The following is a 27617-nucleotide window of genomic DNA, read 5'->3' on the forward strand; positions in this document are numbered from 1 at the left end:
GCAGGGTTAAAAACCAGGATTTGTAAATGGTATTCGATCGAGATAGTAACGTGAAGCGGAATAATGCCCGAGTAAGCGGGAAATAGGAATAATTGTGTGTGTACTGTACTTTCATGATCAATTGATTGTTTTGAGCTTCACTGATGTCGAAATGATTCGATTTGTTTTTTCTTAATAATTGATGGAACTTGTCTGCTACATATGTAATATATTGTCCAGCGATGTTTGCACGATGTTTTTTTTTTGTTTACGTTATATGGGGATTGTTTGTTTGGTTTGTATGATAAGCTTGCCTGTAATGGTAAATTTACTTTGACACTAACGCTAACGGTTTCTCACTAACAACCAAGGGTAGTCTTGTTTATTCGGTTCTGTGTTGTTTTTGTAAGTGTAAGTGTGGTTCCATTCCACATGTGAATGTGTACATGTTGGTGAGTGTGTGTTTGTGTAACTTTTGTTTCGCATTTTTGCTAAAACCAGTACCAGTCTCGTTAAGTTTGTTCAAGTAAATAGTTCTAGAGCTGCCTATAAGTAGTTGAGAGGAGTTCACTAATTGCAACATTTCCATTTGTATGAGTGTGTGTATGTTTGTATGGGCATCATCTGGGCTATTTCTGTAATTTTTTTTTATGTTTTGTATAGAATCTGCGAGTGGTAAATATAGCAGAGTATATCTATGGAGAACTTTCAATCGCTCACTGAAAACTAACCTCCTATAAATGCAACGCGCTTGTTTTCTGTTTCCACCTCCTCAACAGCATTGATTAATTATACAGTTAATAACATTGTACGATTTAAATGTTTGCATTTTCGTTTGTGTAAGTCTAGTAGAAAAATCAACAACTCGATCACATAAGACACGAGACAATATGGATTCAACAGTGTTTGTGTAGGAAAATGCGAGAAACGGAAGAAACGAACACTATTGTAGACGTTCGATATACGGTTCTTGATTTTTTTTTCTTTGTCTGTGCAGACTTTCTTTAAGTACAATTTACAACTAGAGATAACCGGTTATTTCTATATACAGATACATACACACTACGGTAATGTATTTCGAGTCTTTTTGTTCAGTTTGTCATTGAATATAACGCTGTTTCGTGGCGCAAATGTTAGAACACTACCATCAGTAGACTATGGAATCAAGGTGGTCACGGTGTCTGATTAACGAAAAAAAAGGGTCGAAAATGATCATACACCTCACGTTTACCTTCGTATAGCCAGTCACTAGTAGTTGTGCGTCTTCGGGAAAAGAGTGATATCGAACGCGAAAAACGAAATGAAGCAACACAACCTACAACACCACTACCATCACACACAAACACACGCGGTTTGGTTTTTGTTGTTGCTCTGGGTTTTGTGTTCTCTTTGCGATTGCTATAAACATGAACAGATATGTGAATTTGCTACCAGTTTTTTTTTTCTTTTAAATGAGTTTGTCAACTTCACTAACGAATCACACTACTTCCTAACTCTGATGGTTTATTACACAAGTTTATGTTTTATTTATTTCACTTGTAAGTACACGTATTTTATGAGTCTTTGAGTTGATTTGCCATATCTGCTAAGTCATTCCCTCTAGTGGCTACCGCTACTTGCTTTCATTTGTTTTCGAAAATATAGGCCTTAATTTTTTTGTTTCGCTCCAAACTAGTTATTGCAGAAGTTGTTGATTGTTGAAGATCAACAAAGTTTTTTATTTAAAACAGGGAAAACATTGCACTTGTAATTGCGAACTTCGTAGGTCGGGTAGCTTTTTTTTACATAAACTTCGTGGATCACATATCGATTATTGTTTAAATACCTTTCTATTTGGAGCAGACTTTGTGTGATAATTGAAGCACTTGCCAATCACCCTGATGACCTGGGATCGGATCCCGCTGCAGACAAACTCACTCAGTTCTTCCTTTAGAAGGAGGGAAGTAATGCGTGGATACCGAAATTTCTAGTTTTGTTCGGTGTTCTTATGGGCTTTCTGAGAGTTATTCCTGGGATATCAACCAGAGCTTCTCCCAGGATTTCTGTAGGAGTTTTTCCCGGGGTCTCTGAAATAGTACCACGCGAGATTTCTTCCAGAGGTTTTGGCGAAATGCTTCCAGAGCTTCTCAATTCCTTCCGAAGATCCTTCCAAAATTTAACCAAAGCTTCTTCAGGAATTTCCCATAGTTGATTTCCGGGATAGCTTAACATTGCTTTCTCTCGAAATTTTTCAGAAGTTTTTCAAAAAATTTCTTCTAGAGAGTTCTTTGATATTTCTCTGGAATTTCCTCGCGGAAAATCCCTACAACAGCTCCGGAAATAACAATTGAAGAAATCCCAAAGGAGCAGCCAGGATCTCGGGGCAATTTTCATTAGGGATTCCGGGAAGAGTTTGGGGAGTAACCCGGAGAAATCTGTGAAAAAATAACCGTAGGAGGAACACTGCTAGAAATCCTGTAAAAGCTTGGAAAGGTTCTGAAAGAAATCACGGATAGAACTTCATGAGGAATATCAGCAATAGCTCCTGCAGAAATTCCAAAAAAGCAATCCGGAGACAATCTTAGGGGGAAGCCCAGAAAAACTCTGAGAGACATCCTAGGGCCAACACCGGATGGAATCTTCTGAGAGAACCGGGAAAAACTCCGAGAGAAATCTCAAGTGAAACTTCAAAAGAAAACCCGCCAGAACTTTTAGGATATATCGCGGTCGAAGTTCCTGTAGAAGTTTTAGAAGAAAACTCACGGAAATTTCTTGAAGAAATTATTAGAGAAACTTCGGAAGAAATCCCGGGAAGAACTCCTGGCGAAAGTTCGTGAAAAACTTCTTAAAAAATGCTTGGAGGAGCTCTAGTAGAAATCCCAGGAATATCTCCTGGAGAAACTCTGGGAGAAATCACCGAAAAGAATCGCGGAAAATTCTCAAGAAGAAACCTCGAGGAGAAATTCCGCGACAACATCTGAGAGATATTGGTTGAACATTATTCCTGAGTATTCAAGATATTTCCAGATTTCCAGGGTTTTTTTTTCATGTTATAGACATCCTGTACTATGAGTGAATCAGTGAAATCAAGTCGTTCCAGCTATTCTGTACATGTCGTATTCTCTATAACAGTTTTTTTTTTCGGATGCCCCAGAAACCTTTGAACCGTGAAGATGCCATTGAAACCTTTACCAGATAGGTACTCCATTACACATTTTGTTCAGATTTTATTTCAAAAATTTAGAAATATGTTCTTATGAAGGAATTTCACAATTAATTCTAGAGGAATTCATAAAGGGGTTCTTTGAACAATATTCGGAACTGTCATTGAATTCTACAAGAAGGCATTGACGTGCTTTTGGATCTTTCTTCAAAATAATTCCTACTGAAATCCCTCGAGGACCTGGAAAGGAAACCTCGTTGATATGCTCTGAATAAATCCCTAAAGTAACTTTTTTTTCGAAGGAATCCCAAGAGAAAACCGTGGAAGAGTTCTTGGGGAATCTATGAACAAATCCCTGGAGAAATCGAAAAAGATTTTCTGTTAAAACTCCAGGAAAAGTCTCTGGAGAAAACCAGAAGGAGTTCTTGAAACAATCTCTGGATCAAGGATGGGAAATGTCACGCATTTCATAAAAAAATGTCATGACTTTTTTCAAAGTCCAGCAAGTGGTGGACTTTAAATTTCCGTCCGTTTGCATCTCCTATCCATGACGGTGATTAGTTATGGAAAACTAATGATGTTGCCGATAATCATTTTTTACTAGGGCCAGAGGAACAGAGAAATTAGCAAATAACAAATTGACTTTTTTATGACATTTCCCATCCCTGCTCTAGAGTAATCCCTGTAGAAATCTTTGGAAGATATCTTCGGAAACTTTTCACTTCAGTCAATTGAAGAACCCACAAAATAATTCATGAAGGAATACCTGGAAAAGCGCTGGAAGAATCACTAAATGAATTTATTGAGAAATCCCTGGAGGACTTTCCGCCGTAGTAGTATTTTGGAGGAAATCCCTGATGAATGTCCTAAGGGAATTCTTTGAGAATGACTTTCTGGTCGGAAGCCGTTAAAAGTCCCTGGAAAAAATCTTGGAAAAATCGTTGCAATAATTTCGGGAAAAAAATCCCTGGCACAATTCTTAGATTAACTTAGATAAAGTCCCTGTTCAAGAATACCTGAAGGGATTTCTGTCGATATTCCAGGATTTTTTTTGTAGAAACTTCAAGAGAAATAATAGATTTTGTTTGGAATTATCTCTGCAGCAATCCACGCAGGAATCCTTGTACAGATCCTTAGACGCATTCTCCAATAATTCATTGGAAGAAATCTTAAAATAATCCCTAGAGAACTCGTTGAAGGAAACCCTGAATGTGTTTTTTTTTTCAAGAACTCCTGCAACACTTGCCAAAGTAATTTCGGAAGAAATCTTTGGAGAAATTCCTGAAGGAAATTTCCAAAGTGTGAAGAAAAGTCCTTCGAGGACTTTTAGGAAACCCTGCTAAAGTCCCTGAAGCCAATACCTGGAAGAATTCCTTTAAAAATCTCAGAAGTAATCTTCGAAAAAAAAAATCCTGGAGAAATCTATGTAGTAAATTCGGAAATCCCTGAAGAAATTCCTGTAAGAATTCTAAGAGGACTTCTAAGAAATCCTGAAAAAGAGCCTGGAGCTAATCACTGAAATAAATCCTACAATAATCCCACAAGAAATCCCTGAGAAAATGTTTGGAGAAATCTATGTAGTAATTTTGGAAGGAATCGCTGTTATAATCACTTGACGACTTTTTGGCGGAACCTTTATCAGGATACCAGCAGAAGTTACTGTTCTAGAATTCCTGAAAGAAACAAAGGAAAAACTCCTGGAGGAATTTCTCGCAGAAATGCCTTGAGGAATCACCAGAACATTTTTTGAAGTAATGCACGCAGGAATCTATGTAGAAATCCTTAAAGGAATTCTCCGAGGACTACATAAAGGAGTGTCTGGAGCATCCCCCAAAAGAATCCTTAAAATAATCCTCGAGGACATCTCTGGAGGAATTACAGAATTTATTTCTTGAGGAATTCTTGAAGTAATACACGGCGAAAATTCCAATTGGTATTTATATAGATAATCTCTGATGAAGTTTCTGGTGGATTTCTTTGCGAATTTCATGGACGAAACCCATAAAAAAGTTCTTGAAGTCAATCCCAGGAAAAATTCCTTCAATAAAACCTGGGTTAACCGGTGTAAACGTTTTGGAAAGTATAGAATGCCTTGAGGAACTTCTGGCATAACCTCCAAAAGGAATTCAAGAGAAGTATGTTCTAAAAAAGAGTTTTCGAAAAAAAAAATCCTGGAGGAATTTCTAACAGAAATCAATGGAGGAATAACCAGAAAATTTTCCGGGTGAATTCCTAGGGCAATCCCCGTAAGAATCCCTGTAGAAATCGATAGAGAAATTCTTCACTGAAAGAGTCCCTGAAAAAATCACAGCAGGAATCCCTAGATGAATCTGTTGGAGAACCCCTGGAGAGAATCCATAAAGGTATCCTCCGCAGGCTTTCTTAAGTTAACCCTAAAGGAGTCCCTGGGCAATCACTGGAAGAATAGCTGAAGGAGATCCTGGAGAAATCTTTGAAGGAATCACACAACGAATCTATTAAAAAAACTGGAAAGGATCCTTAGAGGAATTCACCGAGGGCATTCTGGAATAAATCCTAAAAATTTCCCTTCACTAGAAGAATCCCGAAGAAAAACCAGGGAGAAATCGCTGGAAGAATCCCTGAATAAATCTCATGAGAATTTTTAGAACTTAAAACATTAGAACTGGAGGAATTCCTGATGAAATCCTTAAAGTAATCGCAGGAGGCATCCCGTAATGAATTTATTGAGGAACCCCAGGAAAGAATCATCGGAGGAATTCTACCAAGGCCTAGAGCAACCACTGAAAGAATCCCTTTTGCAATTCCTGCAAAAAAAAAGAAAAAAATGGTGGAATCCCCGAATGAATCTCTTGAGGAATCACTGGAGAGAATCCTTAGAGGACTTCTTCGAGGACTTTTTGGAGTAAACCCCGAAAGAGTGTGTCCCTGGAGAAATCACTGGCACCCTGAAGGAGACCCGCGAGAAATCGCTGCAAGAATTCCAGAAGAAATCACCACTGAGAAATTCTCCGAAGGCTTTCTGGAGCAGAAGAATGTTGAAGAGGTCTCTGGAGCAATCACTGGAAGAATCCCTGAAGGAGTCTCTAGAGAAACCGCTGGAAGAATCCCTGGAGAAATCTCTGTTGACGATTCCCTGGGGAAAATTCTTAAAAGAATTCTCCGAGGAATTTCTGGAGTAAGGCCTGAAGCAGTACCTGGAGCAATCACTGGAAGAATCCCCAAAAGAGTCCTTGGAGAGAATCCTTAGATGAATTCCCCAAAGGCTTTCAGGGGTAAGCTCTTACTGAGTTCCTGGAGCGACCACTGGAAGTAACTTTTTAAGAAGTTCCTGGAAAACCCGCTGGAGGGATCTCTGAATGAATTTCTTGTGGAAACGCTCTAGACAATCCTCAGTGAAATTCTCCGAGGTGTTTCTCAAGTAATCTCTAAAGGAGTCCCCGAAGCAATCACTGAGAGAATCCCTGAAGGAGTCCCTAAAGTAACCTCTGGAGGAATCCCTGAAGAACTCGCTGTGGAGAAACCGCTGGAGAGATCCTTAGAATAATTCTCTACGGGTTTTCTGGGATACACCCTGGATTAATATCTGGAGCAATCATTGGAAGAATCCCTGAGAGAATCCGTGGGAAAACCGCTGGAATAATCCCTGTATAAATCTCCTGAGAAGCCCCTGGAAAGAATTCTTGGAGGAACTCTATGAAGGCTTTCTGAAGTAAACCCTGAAAAAGAACTTCGAGCAATCACTGGAAGAATGTTTGCAAGAACCCTTATAAAAATCGTTAGTAGAATATCTTTATAAATCTCATATGAACAGAATCCATAGAGGATTTTTTCAAGAGCTTCCTGCAGTAAACCCTGAAGGATTCCCTGGAGCAAACACTGGAAAAACCTCTGAAGGAATCACTGAAAGAATCCCGGAAGGAGTTCATGCAGGACACGTTGGTGGAATCCCTGAAAGAATCGCCTGAGGAACCTCTGAAGAGAATCTTCAGAGGAATTCTCCAAGGACTTTCTGGACTAAACCCTGAAGTTGTGTGTCCCAGGAGGAGTCCCTGGAGAAACAGCTGTTGAAATCCTTGGAGAGAATCCTTAGAGCATGGTTTGCCAATCTGTGGGTTGCGACCCCCCAGGGGGATCGCCAGCCTTCATCTAGGTAGTCGCGAGGGACAGTCGAATATTTTACTGCAACAGACAACAAATGAGGGAATTTCTATGGTGGGTCGCGAAAAGTACATCTGCTGGCGAAAGGGGGTCGCGCACCTGAAATTTTGGGAACCTAAGCCTTAGAGGAATTCCCAAAGGCATTCAGGAGTAAGCTCTTATGGAATCCCTGGAGCAACCACTGGAAATAACTTCTCAAGAAGTTCCTGGAAAACCCGCTGGAGAGATCTCTGAATGGATTTCTTGTGCAACTGCTCGAGAGAACCTTTAAAGGAATTCTACGAGGTCTTTCTGGAGTAACCTCTTAAGGAGTCTCCGAAGCAATCACTGGAAGAATCCCTGAAGTAGTCCCTGAACAAACCGCTGGAGGAACGCCTGGAGAAATCCTGGAAGGAATCTTTAAAAGAATTATCCGATGGATTTCTGGGGTAAACCCTGACGGAGTACCTGAAGCAATCACTGGAAGAAACCCTGAAGGAGTCCCTATCAAAACCACTGTAGAAACCCCTGGAGAAATCGCTGTTGAGGATTCCCTGGAGAGGATTCATAAAAGAATTCTCCGATGGATTCCTGGGGTAAACCTGAAGCAATCATTGAAAGAATCCCTGGAGGACGAACTGAGAAAAATCCCTGTATGATTCTCCTGAGGAGCTCCTGAAATTCTAGGAGGGTTTTCTGAAGTAAGAGCAATTACTGGAGAATCTCCGAAAGAATCCTTGTTGAAATCGTTGGTGAAATCTCTTTTAAATCTATTGAGGAACCCCTTGAGAGAATCCTTGAAGATTTTTTTCTAGGGTGTTCTGAGTCCCTGGAAGAATATCCGATGGAAACCATAGAAAGTCTCTGGAAGATGCCCTTGATCATTATCTTGAGGAACCCATGGGAAGGAAGCTAAATGGAATGCTACGTGGGCTTTCTAGAGTAAACATTTAAAGATCAAACACTGGAAGAATCTCCGAAGGAATCCCAGGAGAAATCTATGGATCAATCCCACAATGAATCTATAGAAGAAACACTGGAAAGAATCCTAGGAGAGATTATCCTAGGGTTTTCTGGAAGAAACCGCGAGCAATCACTGGAAGAAACCTCTGAACGAATTATTGGAAGAATCCCTGAACGAATTTCTTCTGGAATCTCTGGAGAAAATCTTCAGAGGAATTCTCCGAAGGTTTTCTGGAGTAAACCCTGAAGGAATCCCTGGAACAATCATTGGAAGAATCCCTGGAGAAATCGTAGATAGAATCTCTGAATGAATACCTTGAGAAAGCCCTAGATAGAATCGTTAGAGGAATTTTCCGAGGACTTTGGACTACATTATGAAGGAGTTCCTAGAGCAATCACTGGAAAAAATCCCTGAAGGAGTCCCACTGGTAGAATCACTGAAGAAATCGCTCTGTAAAACCCTTGGAGATAATCCTTAGAGAATTCTTCGAAGTAAACCCTGAGTACCCAGGAGTACCTGAAGTGGAGCGGACCTGGTGTGATGGTTAAAGCACGTGACTATCACGCCGAGGACCTGGGATCGAATCCCACTCCCGACAACCTCACAAAATGTGAGTTCTTCCTTCGGAAGGGAAGTACAGCGTGGGTCCCGAGATAAACTAGCCTAGGGCTAAAAATCTCGTTAATACAGATAAAAATAAAAAAAGGAGTACCTGAAGCAATCATTGGAAGAATTTCTGAAAAAATCCTGGGAAAATCGCTGGAGTAATCCCCGTATGAAAATCCCTAGAGAAATTCTCCGATGGCTTTTTGAGGTAAACACGGAAAGACGTCCTGGAGCAATCACTGAAAGAATCCCCGAAAAAATCCTAGTAGATATTGGTGGTGGAATCCCTTCATAAATCTATTGAGGAACTCTTGGAGAGAATCCTTGGAGGAATTCTATGAGGGCTTTCTAGAGTAAACACGGAGAGATTTCCTGGAGCAATAACTGGAGGAATCATCTAAGGAATCCCACAATAAATCTATTGAAGAACCTATGGAGAGAATTCATGCAGAAATTCTTCGAGAGTTTTCTGGAAGAAAGTCCGAGCAACCACAGGAAGAAACCCTGGAACGAATCTGATATGGAAAATCTGGAGAAATATCTCCTCTTAGAGGAGTTCTCCAAAGGCTTTCGGTAATAAACCCTGAAAGAATCCCTGGAGCAATCTGTGAAGGGGTCCGTAGAGTATACGCTGGAGGAATCCCTGAATGAAGGAAGGCATAGAGAGAATCATTAGAGGAATTTTCCTAGGGCTTTTTGGAGTACATCCTGAAGAAGTCCCTGAAGCAATCATTGCAAGGACCCCCGAAGGTATCCCAGAAAAAAACACTGGAGAAGTCCCTGAATGAAATCCGGAAAAGTTTTATTTTGGTTTTATGGTAGCTATATGGACGTTTTCAAGTCTAAATCGCCTCAAAAGGTTTCATTGCAGTTCACCATCGTTTGCTGTGAAACGACTTCTTATTCGTGTTTCCCATTGTAAAACGTGTTTCTCAGGATAACTGCAGACATTCAACGTACAGTCGACCATTCAATAAACCAGGGCAGCCCAATGTAAGGCTACATTCAATGTTTAAAATCTGTAAAAGATATGGCAGAGTTTCAAGAAATACGATCTCATTTTTTTATAGTTTTGATTGAAGAAAAGTGAAAACATTATAAGATAGTCAATCTGAGTTGAAGAAAAAGATAATTTGGAATAAAAATTCAAGACTCTCTACATGATGCTTGTAATCCAAACTTATCCTTCACTGAGTGTATTTAAGCTCCGTTTTGGTTACAAGAGCCCCAACAATCGATTGGTGACCTACTACTTACTTCCATTTCCCTCCGTTATGAGCAAAAACTACGAATCAATTTTATTGATGCTTACAATTTCGTCGATCTGTACAAAAAATACAAATGGAATGCTTTCAAGCTTAAGCGCTATAAACTAGATCAGGTAAGTATTCCGCCGCTCCGCCCATGTTGCCGCTGCCGCAGAAAGAATCAGTCCCTCAAAAGATCGTCAGTCCATCGCGAAAGAGAGCAAAAACTCAAGTTCCGTAGATGATTGTCAGAAACAGAAAAACTAAGTGAGATCATAACGCGAAAACGGAAAAAATCAGTCGAGCCAGCAGAATCACAACGTACAGTAGCAGCGAGACGACCAGCGCAGCCAGCAGTATCCAGTCCAGTGTGGCCAGCCCGGGCACCAGCCCCCTTGGCGTCGGGGGTGGCGATTAGATTTCGACCTCGACTGGCATGTATCAAAAGTAGATTACCTCTTCCTCCTTGCCGCCCTTGGCCGAGGAGGAGTCCTTTCTGCTGGGGCTTTGGGTGTTGATGTTGTTGTTGCTGCCGGCGGCGCCGGTGGCTCCGCCTCCGAGGCTTCCCATGTCGGCTGGCGAGGAGGACGACCCTAGCGGAGGAGGCGACTGCAGACTGGAGTGGCGCGAGGAAAGCGGCGTCGTATGCATGGAGTGGTGCTGCGGGTGGTATTGATGATGCTGTTGTTGTTGTTGCTGCTGCTGGTGATGGTGGTGGTAGAGTTGTTGCTGTTGAAAGAGTTGCTGTTGCTGCTGTTCGTGGAAGGACGCCGGTGATCGATGCGAGGATGCGTGCGAGGATGACGACGACAGCGGCGAGGATGGTGATTGGTGCGCACTGCTGCCTCCGCTGCCGTAGTGATGCTGCGGCGATTGATAGGTGTCGGAACTTCGCAGCCGGTATCGTTCCGGGATTTTGGGGTACGTGTTGGTTCTGGAGGATATTGAAATGCCAAATGTTTACAGTTAAGGAGGGCACACAAGAAATTACACTTACCTCGTGGCGGGGTTTCCCGTCTGAACCGGCACCTGCTGTTGGATGATCGCAGGGCTACTGCCGGTTCGTGAGTGATTTGGTAAGCTCGAGTTAATCTGAAATGCATTAAGAAGTACATCAAATAGTGAATTTGTAAAAGATCTATCTCACCTTCTTATCAGCTAGTTTTAAAGGAAACATCTGCGTTACTCCAACACCTCCGCTACTGCCAGCACTGTTCATCAGACTGGGACTACTTCCGCTGGGTGACGTTATGGAATTGTTGTTGGGACTGGGTTTTGTGCTAACAAAAGAGAGATACTGTATTAACTATCTCTAAAAAATGAGATTTATTTCAGCCTTACCTCGACAGAGAGGATAATTTCAGCGGCAGCTGCTGTTTGATAGCCGCAGCATTCATTTTAGGAGCATTGGTGGCACTGGCCAAATTCGCAGGAGGAGCTTTGTTAACTGAAACGAACAAGAATGTCACCTACAAATTTTTAGATCAACAAAGAAAACTATCATACTGCTAGCAGTTCTCCACTTGTCCTTCCTCCGGTCGATGGTTGACACTACGGACTGTGAACCCGAAGCAATACCGCTGTCCACATGGTACTCCTCACTGTTGCTGGATTGTTCGTCGTGCTGCGATGGGATGACTCCACCGGGCACCGGTAGAGCAACCTGTTTCACAAATACAGTTGTTCAAATCACACCTACATGTTGATTATATTCATCCTCTAAACTTACACTCGGTGACAGCAGCAGACCCTGACTGGAGAGGATCTCCATCTTCCGGTAGAGCTGTTCCCGCTGTTGCTTGATGTCCTCCTGTTCGGCACGGATCTGCTCCTGCAGGGTCTTCTGCGACAGCCGCTGTTCGTCCAGTTCCCGTTCCTCGGTCTCCTTCTGCTTCTGCCAGGCTGTTTTCTCCTCCTGAAGTTTGTCCTGCAGGTTGCGAAGTTCCTCCAGCTGGTCGTTATGTCGGTACATGTTCTTTGGATTGTCTCGGAATGAGCTCAACTGGTGCTGAAGACTCTGAATCGTGGTCATCTGTTGCGATATTATGCAGAGTAGGGTTTGCAGGTGGTGGGACACGTGTAGCGCTGCGTAGTTGTTGTCTTTTGCTTGCTCGGTGGTCAATCCTTCCGAACTCAGCTTGACGGGAGCGTGGGAAGTTCCTGGAGAGAAGGGTCCTGCCTCGAATTCCGATGCGTTCGATTCTCGCTTCTCGTAGCTTTCCCGATTGGTGAAGTAGCCTGCTGATAGTGTCGACAGGACGGCATCCCGCGACGAGTTCGTGAGGCACTGCTGCTGTTTGGATCTTCGCTCGTCGAACCCGCCGAAGGTCTCCGCTCGCTTTGGTAGTGTGGGAGAAATGTACACCTCGCTCTGCCGTTCGCCAACCGAACTGCAGGATCGCGACAGCGGCAAACCGGTGGCCGCCGTGTAGAGCGACGCCGCCAGGTTGCTAATCTCCCGAATGGTGTGCAACACTCGTTTCCATATCTCTATCGTATCACAGTCATCCGAGACCAGATCCCGGTAGGAGCCGCAGTTGGAGATGAATTCCTCCACCGTGGGGCCGAGCTGTTCCGTGTTGAGCTCATTGCCGTGCAGCATCCTCAGCTGCAGGACGGTCTTCTCCTCCAGGAGAATCGCCTGTTCAAAGTCTTTTTGCCTCAATTTGCCTGGTAAGAAGGGTGAGGGGATCGTTTAGGTTGATAGTATTGAAGTAATGTTCAAAATAACTGGTAAACATAGACTACAACTATACGACTCTCAGATGGAGAACCAGGACACTAAGTACTATGAAATAGGAAGAGTATGAGATCTCCAAGGTGTTTACCTTCCAGTTCGGTAGTTCCCATCGCTTTAGCAATAATGTGTAAAAGGTTAGAAACAGAACAAGCATTGTCTAGTTTAGTTATTACAGTTACATTTAGCGGAAATCGGAAAACATATTGATCAAAAACTAATGCGCGCGGGAGTAAATATGATCAACTTATCAACACATTTATTTGACATCCTGATACTAATAGACACATCAAATAGAAGTGTTAGGACAACTTGTCATGCTTAGTGTAGATTGTCGATTCGTACGGTGGAACCGAGTGCTCTAAAATATTGGTAATATTCAACACGGTTCGTACATAGATCTGTAAACGAGGTGTACCAAAAAGGTTAATAAGATATTGACATGGATGCCTAGCTCATTTCTGGGGTTTCAGTGAGGTTTCTGAGAGTAGCAGAGGGCTTCAGGACTCAAGGGCTTTCAGGAGAGCTTTAGAAAATTTCAAATTGATTTCAAGGTGAGCTTCAGAGGGCGGTCAGAAGCATTTCAAAACGTTTTATGGGGTTTTCGGGGTAGTATGGTGCTCCAGGGGCTTTCATGAGAGCTTCAAGGGGATTGCATAGAGATATCAGGGGTTTCAAGGTATTTCAATGCGTTTTGAGAGGTTTCAGGAGGAATGAGAGGGCTTCAATAGAATCTTAAGTACAGTACTAGGTGAACTAGAAGTGCGTTCAGGCGCATTTTTGACAACAACTTTCAAGAGTACGGATCTCGTCATCTACACAAATTGCTCAAAATTGAAAATGGTACTCAGTGCTTAATACAGGTGAACAAGCAATGAGCAGCGTTTTCAGCTCTGTGTGTTAAATGGATGATGAGTAAGTACTCGTGTAAGTACACGTGGAAAATCACAAGCACACCCTGAGTTACTGGTTGCTCACTTCTTACTTCCTACTTTGCACTCCTCAATAATTCGCACTCCTCGCTCTTTATTTTCCATTTTTCATTCCTCGCTGATTTACACTCCTCGCTCCTGATTGATTCACACTCCTCATTCTCCTATTTTTCAAGGCTCGCTCGTGCTTACTTCACACTCACTGGTCATCACTCACGATTTACTGCCTATTTTTTACACTTCTTCACTTCTCACTACTTACTGCTTATTACATAGAATTCACTTCTCTCTTTTCACTGGTCACTTCTCACTGCTCTATACTCCTCATTGCTCCCTCCTCAGTTTATATTGTGTACTTCTATCTCCTTATTTCTCACTCCTCACTCTTTACTGCTAACACCTTACATCCACATTACATACTCAATTCTCACTCCTCTCTTCTCACTCCTCATTTTTCACCCCTCATTTCATTCTCTATCTCCACTGATCGCTGATCACTGGCCACTCCTAGCTTCGCACTTGGTACTCTGCGCTTTTCACTCGCCACCCCTAATGTCTCTCCTGTTTCAACGTGCCTCATAATAATTGACTAGTCAACTACCTAAATAGAATTCCAGCTCTGACCTATCGCCTCATATTCCTACCGTTTCTGCCAACTAGACGAAATCCTTGACGAAACCTCTAATTTCAATTGGATGTACCGTAAGGGTGCCATTCACCGCTTATGCTCCATTCATACGATTTGAATGTAAATCGTATGAAACGAGCGGTGATTGGCGACCTCACGGTACCTACATAGAATCTGACCCAGATTGGTTCCGGCAATCTTTAAAAATTTCGGATTATTTCCTGGCTCTCGAATGCTATAGTTCTCTCAGATTACTCAGGGGCTGTCCATAAACCACGTGGTCACTTTTTTGGAACTTTTCAACCCCCCCCCCCTCGTGGTCATCAGTCCATACAAATTTTTTTAATTGTCCATACAAAATGGTCATTGGGGCCGAAACCAACCCCCGCCCCCCCCTAATGACCACGTGGTTTATGGACAGCCCCTCACCAGTGGTTGAAAGTCACTCGTATAGCTGTGGAACAATGCCTTATACTCGAATTTCCTTCAAACAAATTTATGCCTAGTCTGCTTTAGGTCAAACCTAGGGTTCGAGGAATTTCACGGTTTTCGACTAAATTTCGCTTCTGGCTGAATGACTTGTTGGCGAGGTACCGCAGGTGTTGCAAAAAATATTTGAACAGTAGTCTAATTAGATTTAAAATTCCCAGTATTACCCCTAACTCTTTACTGCTCACTTCTAAATCCTCACTTTTCACTCTTCAGTGATTCACACTCCTCACTACTCAATGCTCACTCTTGACAGATATTTTTCACTCACTCCTCACTATTCACAGCTTCACTTCTCATTACTCATTCATCGCTTCTCACTCCATACTAACTCCAATGTCAATGCTCATTTCACACTGCTCCACATACCTCACTACTAACTTCTCACTCATCATTCTGCGCTGCTTTCTTTTAAGTCATCACTGTTCAGTGTTAATTCTTCACCACTAACTTCTTACTCCTAACTACGAACCTTTCATTCCTCGCTTTACTCTTCTCAACAATCAGCAATCACTGCTTACTCATACTACTAATTTTTAACTTCTCACTGCTTCACTCTTCATTGGTTACTCCGAGACGAATAGACAATTTGGCGATACAAAAATCAAATCATTGAAAAGTAACATAGAACAACTATACTGCAACGGCAGTCTATGGGGATCTCAGCTAGTCTCCTGACCCGTTTTAAGGCTGTGATGACAACACCGCTCAGTGTAGCAAAGCCAGTTTCAGGGAGTATAGAGGATTTCCAAGGAGCTTTAGGTAGAAACTGATACACCCAAACCTCCATTTAGGAAGAATCCATTTAGGTTAATTCTATTTAGGTCCCTCCATTTAGGTAACGTTAACTTATTGAATCCCTTCTGAAATCGCATGCAACGTATATGAGACGCTTTAAATGGCCTCTGAAATCCTTCTGAAGCTCACCTGGGAATAGTGACTAAAAAGGAAATTTTTATAAACTTGAGGTTCCATAAGCCCCCTCAAACCACCTGTAACGTTTCTGTAACCCTCCGGAATCCCCTCTCCGGAAAATACTCTGAAACTTCCTAAAATGGGGGCTGCAAAACGGTGAGTCGAAAAGGAGAGCGTCAAACATAGCTGTGGTCCTCACAAGTTCCTACCTCATGCTTCCACGGGTCAAGCGATGACAAAGACCGCCAGCTAAGAGTTGTGTGCTTAGCTAGTAGTGCAGCCTGGGCACTGTTGTCCTTCTGACTTCAGCTAGATTGAGGAGGTACGACCCGAGCGTCTGTTCACCAAGGAGGTGCGGCTCAAACAGTGTCTGTTCTGGCATCCAGCGGCTGAGTGTGAAATGCTCCTCCACTGGAAGCTATACCTAAGGTGGCAGCCCCACCACGGTGGATAGGGGACCTTAGGCCAACAACCTACTGTTTCCGAAACCCAAAAAAAAAAACTTTACAGAAACCGAAAATGAAAGATTACGAACTGATTCAACGGCAACGACTTTTAGCGCGAAACAATGGATAAGAATTGGAACTTGGAATGTAATAACCCTAGCCCAGCAGGGTAAACTGGCACAACTAGCCAATGAGGCATGCCGTATGAAGCATGAGATCCTAGGACTGAGCGAAGTTCGTTGGCCGAACTTTGGAGAACACAGATTGGCGTCGGGTCAAATTCTGCTATACTCTGGCCTACGAGGTGAACACGCTCCTCGCCACCGTGGAGTTGGTTTTCTGCTCAGCACTCACGCCCACGCTGCGCTCATGAAGTGTGAACCTATTAATGAGAGGATAATTGTAGCTAGATTCAGAACACGGGTTCAAAACCTCACCATGATGCAATGTTACGCGCAAACCGATGATGCTGCTGAATTGCAAGATAAAGATCTTTTACAGTCAACTGAATGCTGTCGTGGACAAGATTCCGAAAGGTGATATCAAGATCCTCATGGGCGACTTCAACGCGAAGGTTGGTTCCGACAACTCGAACTATGAGCACGTCGTGGAACGCCATGGTCTCGGAGAAATAAGCGAAAACGGAGAGCTGTTTGCAGAGTTTTGTGGCAACAATGACATGGTGATTAGGGGAACGCTCTTTCCTCATCGACCAGTGCAAAAGTGACATGGGTTCAAATCGACCACATCTGCATCAGCCGAAAATGGAGACGAAGCCATCTTGATGTGCGGAACAAACGTAGCGCCGACATTGCGTCCGACCATCATCTCCTAATCGGCGAGATTCGACTGCGCATTGCTAGGATACATCGACAGGAGGAGAAAATCGGGCGCCGGTTCAACACACGGCGACTGGAAGACGCTGCGGTGAAAAGGTCCTTCGTCGAGGAGCTAGAGAACCGTGCTGCGAATATCCCAGAAGGTGGAAGCGTAGAAGATCAATGGAGCGCCATCAAGAACGCCTTTATCGCCACCGGCGAGAATAATTTGGGTGAGCACCCGAAGAAAGCAGTGGATCACAGATGATACCTGGAGGAAGATAGAGAAGCGAAGGAACGCAAAGCCGCGATAGAGCGAGCGAAAACACAAGGAGCCAAAGCCGTAGCCCGTCAGCGCTATTCGGCTCTCGAGAAGGAAGTGAAACGCTTCTGTAGACGGACTCCCTAGCCGACGAAGGCGAGAAAGCCGCAAACACAGGCGACATCTGTCTCCTCTACGATGTCTCATGTCGCCTTAGTGGGACCCAGATGAATGCTATGATGCCCGTGAAAGACACGTCTGGTCAGTTACTGACCGACCCGGCTGACCAGTTGAAACGCTGGTTCGAGCACTTCCGAAACCTTTTTCGAGTGTCGGTCACGCCATCAACACCTCAGCATGATCCGCCAAGGGTTCGACGCATTACCCGTGTCAACACCGAAGCTCCATCAGTGCAGGAGATAGAAACAGCCATCCGTAGCATGAAATCGAACAGGGCCCCAGGGTCGATCGCATATCACCTGAGATGCTTGAAGCTGACCCCGTAGTATCCGCACAAATACTGCATCAATTATTCCGCAACATATGGGAAACCGCGACATTTCCGGCCGACTTCCTAAAATACCACCTAAAAACCCCCTGAAATCTCCTCGGACCTCATGTAACGTACCTGAGACCCTCCGAAATCCCATAAAATGCCCTTGAAGCCCCATGTAACGCTACTGAACCTCCCTTGAAAGTCCTTTGAAACTACGCAGGGATATTGAAGCGGGCGATAGGCAAGGAGAGTTTGGAGGAACCATTAGGCGTTTAAGAGGCTCCTGAAGAGCGTTTCAAGCCCTCTCTAGCTTAGAAAGACTTCAAGTAGGTGGAATGGGTTGAAGGACACGAGAAATTAATGAGGGTTTCAATGAGATTCCAGAAAGGTTTTATTAAGTGGGAAGAAAAGCAACAGAAATAAAAGGAATGGAAGGGAAACTGCAAGAAAGACTTCAGGGGGAGCGCAAAAAAGGGTTTCATATAACAAACTTTAAGGAGTAATTAGGGAGGGAACCATTTTTTTTAGAGAGGAGGGGGGGATTCCGAAGATCATCCTAGGAGTTTGATTAAAGTGACCAGATATATTTTGCACTGATGCAGGACACAGTTTGACATAACTCAAATTGTAAGCTTTTCAGTGATGCAAGGACCCAGTTTTTTTTAAGCCTAATAATATCAAAATACAGGTAGTAGACGTAATAAAAAAAAAGTGAAAACAGTTGCTAAATTTTAAAAAATGCTGAAATTTTATTAACTCGATTGGCAGTTTATCAAATAACAATATTTAATGCAATACAACGAATATACATTTGAAACAATAAGTTTTAAATTCAAAGTTTCCGAAAAATAAACATAAACATATTAAAAGTGATGCCCCTGCATAGTTTATAAGGATGTTTTGAAATGTTAGTTAGAAAGTGTACAATCAGAATTCCTCCGAGGATCTCTTTTGGTATTATTTTAGAGATCCTTGTGAAGAGGTATCGATCTTTTTTTGGGTTTCCCTGAAATTTATCTCAATAATTTTCAAGAGAATTCTTTAGAAATGCCTGAAGTTTTATGGAAAATTTCTGGAGAAAATTTAGGAAGAAGTTTTTGACAAAACTGCAAGTTTCATAGAAATTCCTTGATCATTTCAGAAAATCCGTAAGAAAATGTTAACGGAAATCCTGAAGAAAACTTAAAAACTGTATAAAAATTTCTGCGAAAGAATAGCTACAGAAAACTTTAGAAAAAAAATCATGGGGGTTCTTTTTAGGCATTCCCAGATGAATAGCTAGAGGAGTTTTCGAAAAAACCTTTAAATCAGGAATTTAAAACTACCTTGTTTAAGAAAATTTTGAAGGGACAGTAGCAAGCAAATTTTTAAAAATATCAACAATATCCATTGAGAATTTTCTCTGATGTATTTTTTAAGCATTTCACTGAAAGATTCGTATTTAAAGCATTTGCACTTTGTTCATTGGAACTTTTCAGACATAACTCGAAAATACCTCAAAATATTTTTTTTAAGAATTCATTAGAAATATCCAACTCAAATTCAATTTCAATATTAAAAAAAAAAACGAACAAAAGTTCCACCAAAACGTCTTCATATTCACTAACAGAGAGCTTACAAGAATCAAGTAAAATATGTAAGGAATTAGCATTAACTTAAAATTCACGACTACAATGAAATAACAAGCAAATTGGGCCACGTTGATTTATGAATCAAAAGTTCAGTTTTTTTAATTATTTTTTTTTATATTTAAATTTGTCTAAAGTTGGCCTTCAAGCAGAATAGATGCAATACATGTTATCATTATACACGTCAGATATATCTGTCAAGAATAATAACTAATTTCAGCGATTGTTGAAATCCGGGACATTTCCGGGACACTTAACAATGCGGGACGACTAGCTTGAATCCGGGACTGTCCCGCACAATCCGGGACGTCTGGCCACTTTAAGTTTGATAAGGGTGATAGACAAGGAGTGTTACAGGAGCTGTCTCTGGATATTGCGAGGTTTTAAGAGAGGCCTAGGGTTAGGGAGGTTACGAACTGCTTTGGGAGGGTTTAAAGGGGATGGTTTACGAAAGTTCCTGGAGCTTGGAGAGTTTGAATAAGGATTTTGGGCAACCTTGTCATTTTGTGAAAACATCAGCGAGTAGTCTTGAGCCGTTCCCAAGTAACATTTTTAGTTTTCTTATGGCCTACAAGCTGTTGTTACGATCAAACCAATAAAACTTATTTTAAAGCTTACTAATCTTAACAGCTTTAATAAACCTGCGATAAAACCCTATAAAACCCGAAAGGGCCCACCCTACAGGAGGTTGTTAAAACCATTTCTTAAGACATTATGTATGCTACTGAGTTTTGTGACATGTTCTTGTAGTGTACTACACAGCATGGATAAGATCTGTCTTGTAGGTCGCAAAAAGAGCAATATGCCGTGTTGAAGTTCGAAAACTACCTTAAATGAAATATTAAAACCAAAATCTTAAAACAAATCTGAAACTAAAATCATTACATAAACTGGCGGCAGCAAAATGAAAAATAATTAATAATGATAAAACAAAAATCATGTCGATCATCCAGGTCAATAAGATTTAGTTGAAAATTCAACCGGAGAAGAACTCGACTACTATGACAAAAAAAATCATGCCGAAAAAAATTACTGGCATAATCTAATGCATTTTTCCTAAATAAAGCGAAGCGTCACGTCATTTTGAGCTTTTTGGCATACCAAAAATAACTATTTTGATCCTGCTTGCAAAACTATGCATCCAAATATCAACATGGCGCACACAATTTACTAGCAGAAATTGATTATCGAGATGAAAATCATGGATGCCGCCAAGTTAAATCCTCCTAGTTTTGTTTGCGATTGTTTAAGATAAGCTGGAGTAAAAACAACATGATACAGAGTGTTTATTCTTTATCGATGCGATGCAAAGACTTATAAAAACCTTCTTATCCTTAACGCATACTTATATGCGCTATTCAAAAACTGTTTGGCCCTAAGTAGATGCGGATTCATACTAAATGCTCTTAGGGTTACCATATTGTTCACACATGAAAAGAGTACATTTAAGAATTCTGATTAAAGAGTACAAAAGAGTACAGTAATCGAGTAAATATTGATGTCTTTTTATTTAATTTTTTCGATTAAATATTGTTTGACACTCTTGAAGTTTTTAATATTTAAATTCTGTAAACCATACTTGACACATAAAGGTAGGTAAATTTTCTAACGAAGTGAAAAACTTGGTGTATTAAGTTGTGTCTACTTAATACATCACTAGATAGTTATTACAGCAGGTCCTAATCTTACATTTTGCAGTATTCATGCCAACCTAGGGGCAAGCCACTGTGAAAACGAGAGCAACTCTGAGAAATTCTGAGTTACTCTTTTTATCGATGATCGACGAAATTTGTTGAAAGACATCCCTAAAACTGCAATTTTCATTCAGCACACATAACACTTTGCAGTTTGACATTGGTGCCTGATCACACTTTGGCATAGATGGGAGAAATTCTGAGGAACGGTGAGGAATTCTGAGCAACACCTCAAACACAGATTTACTTTCGTTAGATCTGTCTTGCCCCTAGATGCCAACTATTGACTAATACAAATACTTGTGTGTAAGTGATTTGTTTTCAAATTCCTTTCATTAAGAATTAGCGAGAAAGAATTAGTCAATTTTTTCGTTCTTCCGTAGATGGATTTCATGCAATAGGTTTCGTAAGACTTTTTTTTATTTTTTTTTTGTGGAACGGAGCTAGTGTGATGGCTAAAACACGTTACGCTTACGCCGAGGACTAAGAATCGAATCCCAATCCCGACAAACTCGCAAAATGTGAGTTCTTTCTTCGGAAGGGTTAAAATCTCGTTAATACTGATTATAAACTTCTTTTAAGAGCTCAATGGGAAATGTAACTCACTTCTTCGTTCAAGACAGTTTAGAAAATTGAGCCTGCTACCGAAAGCTAACATATTACAGAAACGAAATACTTTCGTTATTATTTACCCTTCCGATTATTGTACGTCAAAGTGAAGCCATTTTTGCAAAACAAATTAATTAACGACAGTTTTAATCATAATCTGAATGAATTAATGTGATTTCGATGAAAGAAAAGGAAAATAAAGATGGCCTTTCTTCTGCAGAAAAGACCTATCGTTAAGTGATTCTAATTGGTAGCATACTGTTTTTTTTTACTACTTGTAAGGTTATTTTGATTGATATGTATATTTCATCAGAAAAATGTAATTTTGCAAAAAAGAGTACAATTGGGCCCATTTTACCAAAAAGAATAGTACGCACAATTTTTAGCTGAAAAGGAGTACATGTACTCTAAAAAGAGTACGTCTGGTAACCCATTATGCATTATGCTCTTAAGAACTCGCTGTTTGGCCGGCAGTCGTCAAAAATGTAAACAAACCGAAAGGTTTGCATTTTTGTTGTATTTTAGTTGTGTTTCGAGGTTTTCGAGGCCGCTTTATCCGCTCGAGCGTTTGGTAAGTATAAAGAGATAATAAAACAGGATCTTGCTACTTCGTCTGTGGCTGCGGGCGAATGAAAATGTGATGCCGGAGCCAGTGCAAACGATGCGCTCACTACCACTCAGAATTTCCTTTGGACACCCCGGTCGCAATTGAACTCTGGTGGGGGGAAGTTTAGATAAGTTGCCTAGAATGGCAAATTTTACCCGTCTTAGATTGTTCTAATTACGTTTCCTTCATCTATATATATAAAAATGAGTTTGATGTTCCTTTGAGGCAACAAAACTCACGAACGGATGAACCGATCAGCATGGCTCTTGCACGGTTCGATTCGTGTTCATGGTGGCAGTGTTTATATGTAGAAAAAGTTGCCAAAATGAACCAAAAAAATAAGAGAATATAGAAAGTGCTGATTTTTGATGAGCTGGGAAGAAAACCAACACGATCGAAATGAAACCAATCTAGAGTGCGGTGCAAGAATGACTTCAGCAGTTGTCAAACTACCGGCAAGACAAAGTTTGCCGGGACAGCTAGTATAGAATGAAAAATAATTATGTCTGGTTTAACACTTTTTGGTTTGTGTAGCATATCAAACAATAAAAGATCACATTTCAGTACTACTCTTAAGCCAGTTTTAATACTTCAGTGTTAAGTCCAAAAATGTTTATGATTACTTTATCATGACTATATGCAATCCATCAGGCTTAAAAACCGATTAGATATGACATATATACGACTTAGAAAGAAGTTTTATGATCAAGCTTTAATAAGTACTTAACAGTTCGCTTACAATTAAATTATTGCTTGGCAAAAAGGCAAACAGGTAAGTTTTATTCTATAGACTTGTAAGTATCTACAAACTGTTGTGAAGTTGCTTGTGTCGCTAAAGCTGTTTAACAAAATAAACTACTTCATTAAACCAAAAAGGTTTTACCACATCCATAACAAAACCCTAATAAATAATGTCTAAGAGCAGAAGGTATAGAAATTGGGGTTGTTGAGGGGATTTGTTGATAGATTTAGGGACAGAGCAAGGGTTAAGGGGAGCCAAAGCGGGTTCAAGAGAGTTAAGGGGTAGTCAATCCCCATGCTTAAGCCACACCTTGAGTTTTACAACAAACAACCAATCAAAATCCGTCCTGCTATTTCCAGTTTAATGAGGATACTTGAAAGAAATGTATTTAAATAGGCTTTACTTTAATGGATGTTAGAGTGAATGAGAAAGACGATCTATTGGGGCAAATACGGTTTCGTAGGGCAAAACTTATGCAACATTTTCACAAATTGTATAAGGATTTCATTAACCTACGTTTTTGGTAAACCTCGGCAGGGATAATATAACGGTTAGCTTCTACTCTACACTTCTGAATAAGCTGGTCAACAACCAACCACATACTTACAGATAATCTCTCGAATGTTGGCTTGCTTAGCATCTAACATTTTTTGGCGTTGTTCTGCAGTTATGTAGTCCTCCACTTCGGATTCGTCCGAGGGGCAGTCCAATACCGCAGCTCTGTCGAATGGAACTCACCATCAGTACTGCTGATACTGTTTGAGCCGGAAGTTTCGTATCGGAACCTACCTTATCGACTGGATCCACACGTTCTTGTCCTTGGGATTCTGCACCTTCAGCTCGAACATCTCCGGATACGCCGGATTGGACGAGATGATGTAGATGCCCCTCGATTCGGTGCCGGCTTTTTCGCGGATCAGCAACTTCTGCAAGGATACTACGCCGGCCTGTCGAAGGGTTGGCAGTTTATGAGTACACGAAATAATTTGGAATGAGGTTACTGTTTACCTTATTTTCCGGCGTGAAAAACGAGTATTTGTGAGAGTTTTCCAGCAGGAAGAACAGACAATCCGACAGAACTACGACCAACACAGTCTGCATCTTGGATCTTCCCTGCATCAGCGTTGCTACGCCTTCGAATCTACGCAAAAGAAGAAAAAGTTTAGACTTCTTAAAAACCGAAGAAGATTTCCCGGTAACTCACTTCAGCTTCCGATTGCTGGAAATAATATCGGACTTCTTGAACTTGTCCTTCTTGAAGATCGCGTACGACTTGGCATCGATCCGCTTGAAGATCTCTAATTGACGGTCCTCCTTCTCCTTGTCGGCAACCCGGGCGTCCACGTCCACCAGGATCTCCTTGACCAGCTGCATCGCCTTCTGCAGCTTTTCCTGCTCGATCTTGTCCTCCCGAGAGCTCTTGAGCAGCGGATCGATCAACAGCGGGTACTTGGTCAGCCGTTGCGTCACGAACAGTATACACTCCGGGATGCCCTTCTTCTTGAGCAACGGGTTCTGCTGACAGTGCTTGTACCATTCGGCGAAGGTGTTGTCTCCCGTCATGTAGCACTTGAAGGTACTGAGCGCCGATCGGTGGTTGGAGCAGAACTCGCCGTACGCCGACTTGAGCTTCTGCGCCGACATGGCCGAAAAGAAGTCCAACAGGATGTCCGCGATGCTGTCGACAATGTGGTGCTCGCGTTGTTTCAGTCTCAGCTTCTTCAGGAAGCCCGTGTGCAGCTCGGTGAGGTCCTCCAGCCGCGGGAACATCCGCTTCAGGTTCAGGTGGCTGAAGTGCTTCTGGAGGCTCTCGACGAACACCTTCTGCATGACTAGTAGGGTTTGGCAGTGATGCTTCTCCGTCATTATGAACTCGTAGATGTGCTCCTGGCGTTTGACCTGCGAAGTTGAAAAGATTGGTCAGCGATTCGTCAGATCAGTATTCTTCATCCTCGTTACGCACCTGCTTATCCTTGAGCGATTTGACGATCTCCTTTGGTACGCTGGGACTCCACGAGTCGTGCTCGTCGATGGCCACGCCCAGGATCGGTTCCGCGCCGAGATCGTGCGGTCCGATCGGCGCCTCGTGCAGGAACTCATCCCGTATTAGTGGCGTTTCGTCCGAGCAGCTGAAATGGTAAGGCCGAATTCGAGAATGGATCCGAAGAGCAAAAGAAAACGCACGTTTAAGCACATATGGGCGCATGCAGAACAGAATTATTAGTCGCCGTTCTTCTTCCATTGTTCATCGGGTATCCGGAACGACTCGTTTACCGATCTGGAGCCAAGGGGCCTTATGGGTTACATGGTTGGTTTCGTTTATAGGCAAGTTCGTTTAAGTCTTTGGTTTAAGATGGCAAAGCAAATTTGAACATTGAAAACAATACTTAAGAGAGAGAGAGGAAAAAATTGTCATGCAACTTCTCACAACTGGACTCACTTATGCACTTTGATATCCTAGTGTATTTAATCAGTCAGAGGAAAAGTTTTAGCGAAATCAAATCAAAATTGCAACTGAAAAAACTTAACTAAAGAAGAACATGTCATAGGATCAAGAATGAATCTGTAGACCTTTTCAAACTGATAACGGAGGAAATCTTCGCGGATATTCTTCAACGACAGGGGAAGACTCCAACCCTTCTACAGTGTTCAAAATCTTCCGTTTTATTTCGATACGCGCAAGAACTGTTTAGTTCGTCCGGCGGGGGGTTTTCTGGTAATCAATTGGAATGCTTTTTTTTACAGATACTCACTTTGAGTTGTCATTTTGTATGTGGCCATCGTAATAGTCTCTACCTTGATCATCGTGGTGCGAGGAACTGTGGCTATAGCAAGCACAAAACGGAAACGAAAGAAAGAAAGACAAAAAATATGAAAACGTATAAATAAAATCCAAAACCAAAAGAGGCAATAAAAAAACAACGGGTGTAATCAGCGGCGCAGCCGAGAGACAGACAGAGTGAGACAGGGGCGAGGGCGGGTGGTAGAATGTGGCAGGTAGATCGAACAAGTCTAAGTATAAGAGTATAACAGTGTATGTAACTGAGTACTGATGTAACTCCGCAAGGAGGGGTGTGTGTGTGTTGGGAGTTTAACTCAAGTACCGAAACTAAACACTCATGAAATAATCACAAATCAGAGAGAGAGAGAACTCAGTGGCGGCTGTCATAAAACTGATTGATATGTTGAGTAGATATTATGCATGTTGATAACCTAGTTTTGTACACCGGTATAGTTGAGACACGTTGTTTTATACATATGTGTAACGCAAAACGTCTTAAATGGTAATATATCAAAACAATGAATTACTTACGAGAGATGGTTATTATGTTACACTTCATAACAAGTTAGCAGTATCTTACAGTGCAACAACAGTAAACATAATAGATTTTGTAGTTCTAAAAAGTGTTGAGGTAGATGTAGGACGTATTTCAACTAAAGAAGGAAAATAACATAAATAAGGCAGGCAATAGGAACCGAAAATATTGCCAAAGTAGTTGAATTTTGGAACTTGAAACCCAACAAGCATTTTGTTGTATAAGAGCAAAGAAGGAGCTCTCGAAAATGTTCGACCGAAAGACAAGCATGGGAAATGTTACTCACTCTCATGTACTTCACGCGGTCCGAGAATTTCAACCTAGAACGGGGCCATTTCCGATCAAAATCGTCCAATTATGATTGGAAATGACCCAGCTCTAGTATGTATAAAAATTCTTGGACCGAGTGAGAAGGGTTCATCGGTGAGTAAGACCATGGGCAGTGAAATTTGAAAGAGCTCAGTTAGCTAGGAGTAAAGCTGGAGAATAGTGCGTGAAGGAAACGCAATCACGGTGCTCCCCAGACCGTTATTATAAAATTAAAATCTCCATCCAATCGCTGCCCACCATTCGTTTTCTATGACTATCCTGCATGTCTGGGCAAAATTTGAAAAAAAATCTTAGGGCCCATTTTTGTGTTAGGCCCTTTTGAAGGGCGTAAAGCCATATATTCAAAGTAAAAATCGAAATATTTATGTGCTCAGCCATTTTTTAACGATTTTGATGAAATGTTTTCACGAAGAATCGTTTTGTATTGAGTACCAATAGTATCGAACATAGTTTTGACTGATTTCTACCAACATGTGAAAAGGGCGGAACAACTATTGCACGTTTCAGCTTCTTCTGTCTCTCCTAAGCGTATTTCAATTCATTTATGAAAACATATACCGTTATCAAATACAGGGGAGTCTGCTCTACCTGTTACTGGTCAGAGATTGCAGAAATTTGCAATGGCTGTTACGCCATTTTCAAATGCTAGTCTAGTTTTTGATGAAAATGTGAACATTTGAGTGTTGTAAGATGGATAAGTGAGAACTATTATGTGAATATTACAATAAATTCTGAATATGTATGTTTGCTTCAACTAAGAATATAACGCGGACAAAATTACAAGAAAAGAAAAATAAATAGATATCTGTGTACCTAATACATGATAAAAGAGATGAGGAAATTTAAATAGAATTTCAGGGGTTATAATAGAAATTGTAGAAAAAAGTTAGAGCCTTGAAATTTTATCCAG

General features: G+C 41.5%; 1 protein-coding gene across 17 annotated transcripts in view; it reads right to left on the reverse strand.

The window, feature by feature from the left end:
• Positions 1 to 1478: 1478 nt before the first annotated feature.
• Positions 1479 to 27617, reverse strand: part of LOC109423353 (rho guanine nucleotide exchange factor 18) — a 102887-nt gene continuing 76748 nt past the window's right edge. For 13 of the 17 annotated variants that reach the window (XM_062854241.1, XM_062854244.1, XM_062854245.1 and 10 more), the window contains 13 exons: positions 25814 to 25885; positions 25024 to 25189; positions 24265 to 24959; positions 24069 to 24201; positions 23850 to 24007; positions 23668 to 23780; positions 12886 to 12909; positions 11787 to 12727; positions 11564 to 11720; positions 11399 to 11504; positions 11205 to 11337; positions 11055 to 11149; positions 1479 to 10991 (listed from right to left, as the gene is read on the reverse strand). In XM_062854241.1, coding sequence (XP_062710225.1) covers positions 10499 to 10991; positions 11055 to 11149; positions 11205 to 11337; positions 11399 to 11504; positions 11564 to 11720; positions 11787 to 12727; positions 12886 to 12909; positions 23668 to 23780; positions 23850 to 24007; positions 24069 to 24201; positions 24265 to 24959; positions 25024 to 25189; positions 25814 to 25885 — 3286 coding nt within the window. In that variant the 3' untranslated portion in view covers positions 1479 to 10498. The remainder of the gene's footprint in view (positions 10992 to 11054; positions 11150 to 11204; positions 11338 to 11398; positions 11505 to 11563; positions 11721 to 11786; positions 12728 to 12885; positions 12910 to 23667; positions 23781 to 23849; positions 24008 to 24068; positions 24202 to 24264; positions 24960 to 25023; positions 25190 to 25813; positions 25886 to 27617) is intronic. The other 4 variants (XM_062854247.1, XM_062854249.1, XM_062854251.1 and 1 more) reach the window with 2 other exon arrangements.

The sequence above is a fragment of the Aedes albopictus genome, chromosome 2 (genome assembly GCF_035046485.1).
Source record: "Aedes albopictus strain Foshan chromosome 2, AalbF5, whole genome shotgun sequence".
NCBI lineage: Eukaryota > Metazoa > Arthropoda > Insecta > Diptera > Culicidae > Aedes > Aedes albopictus.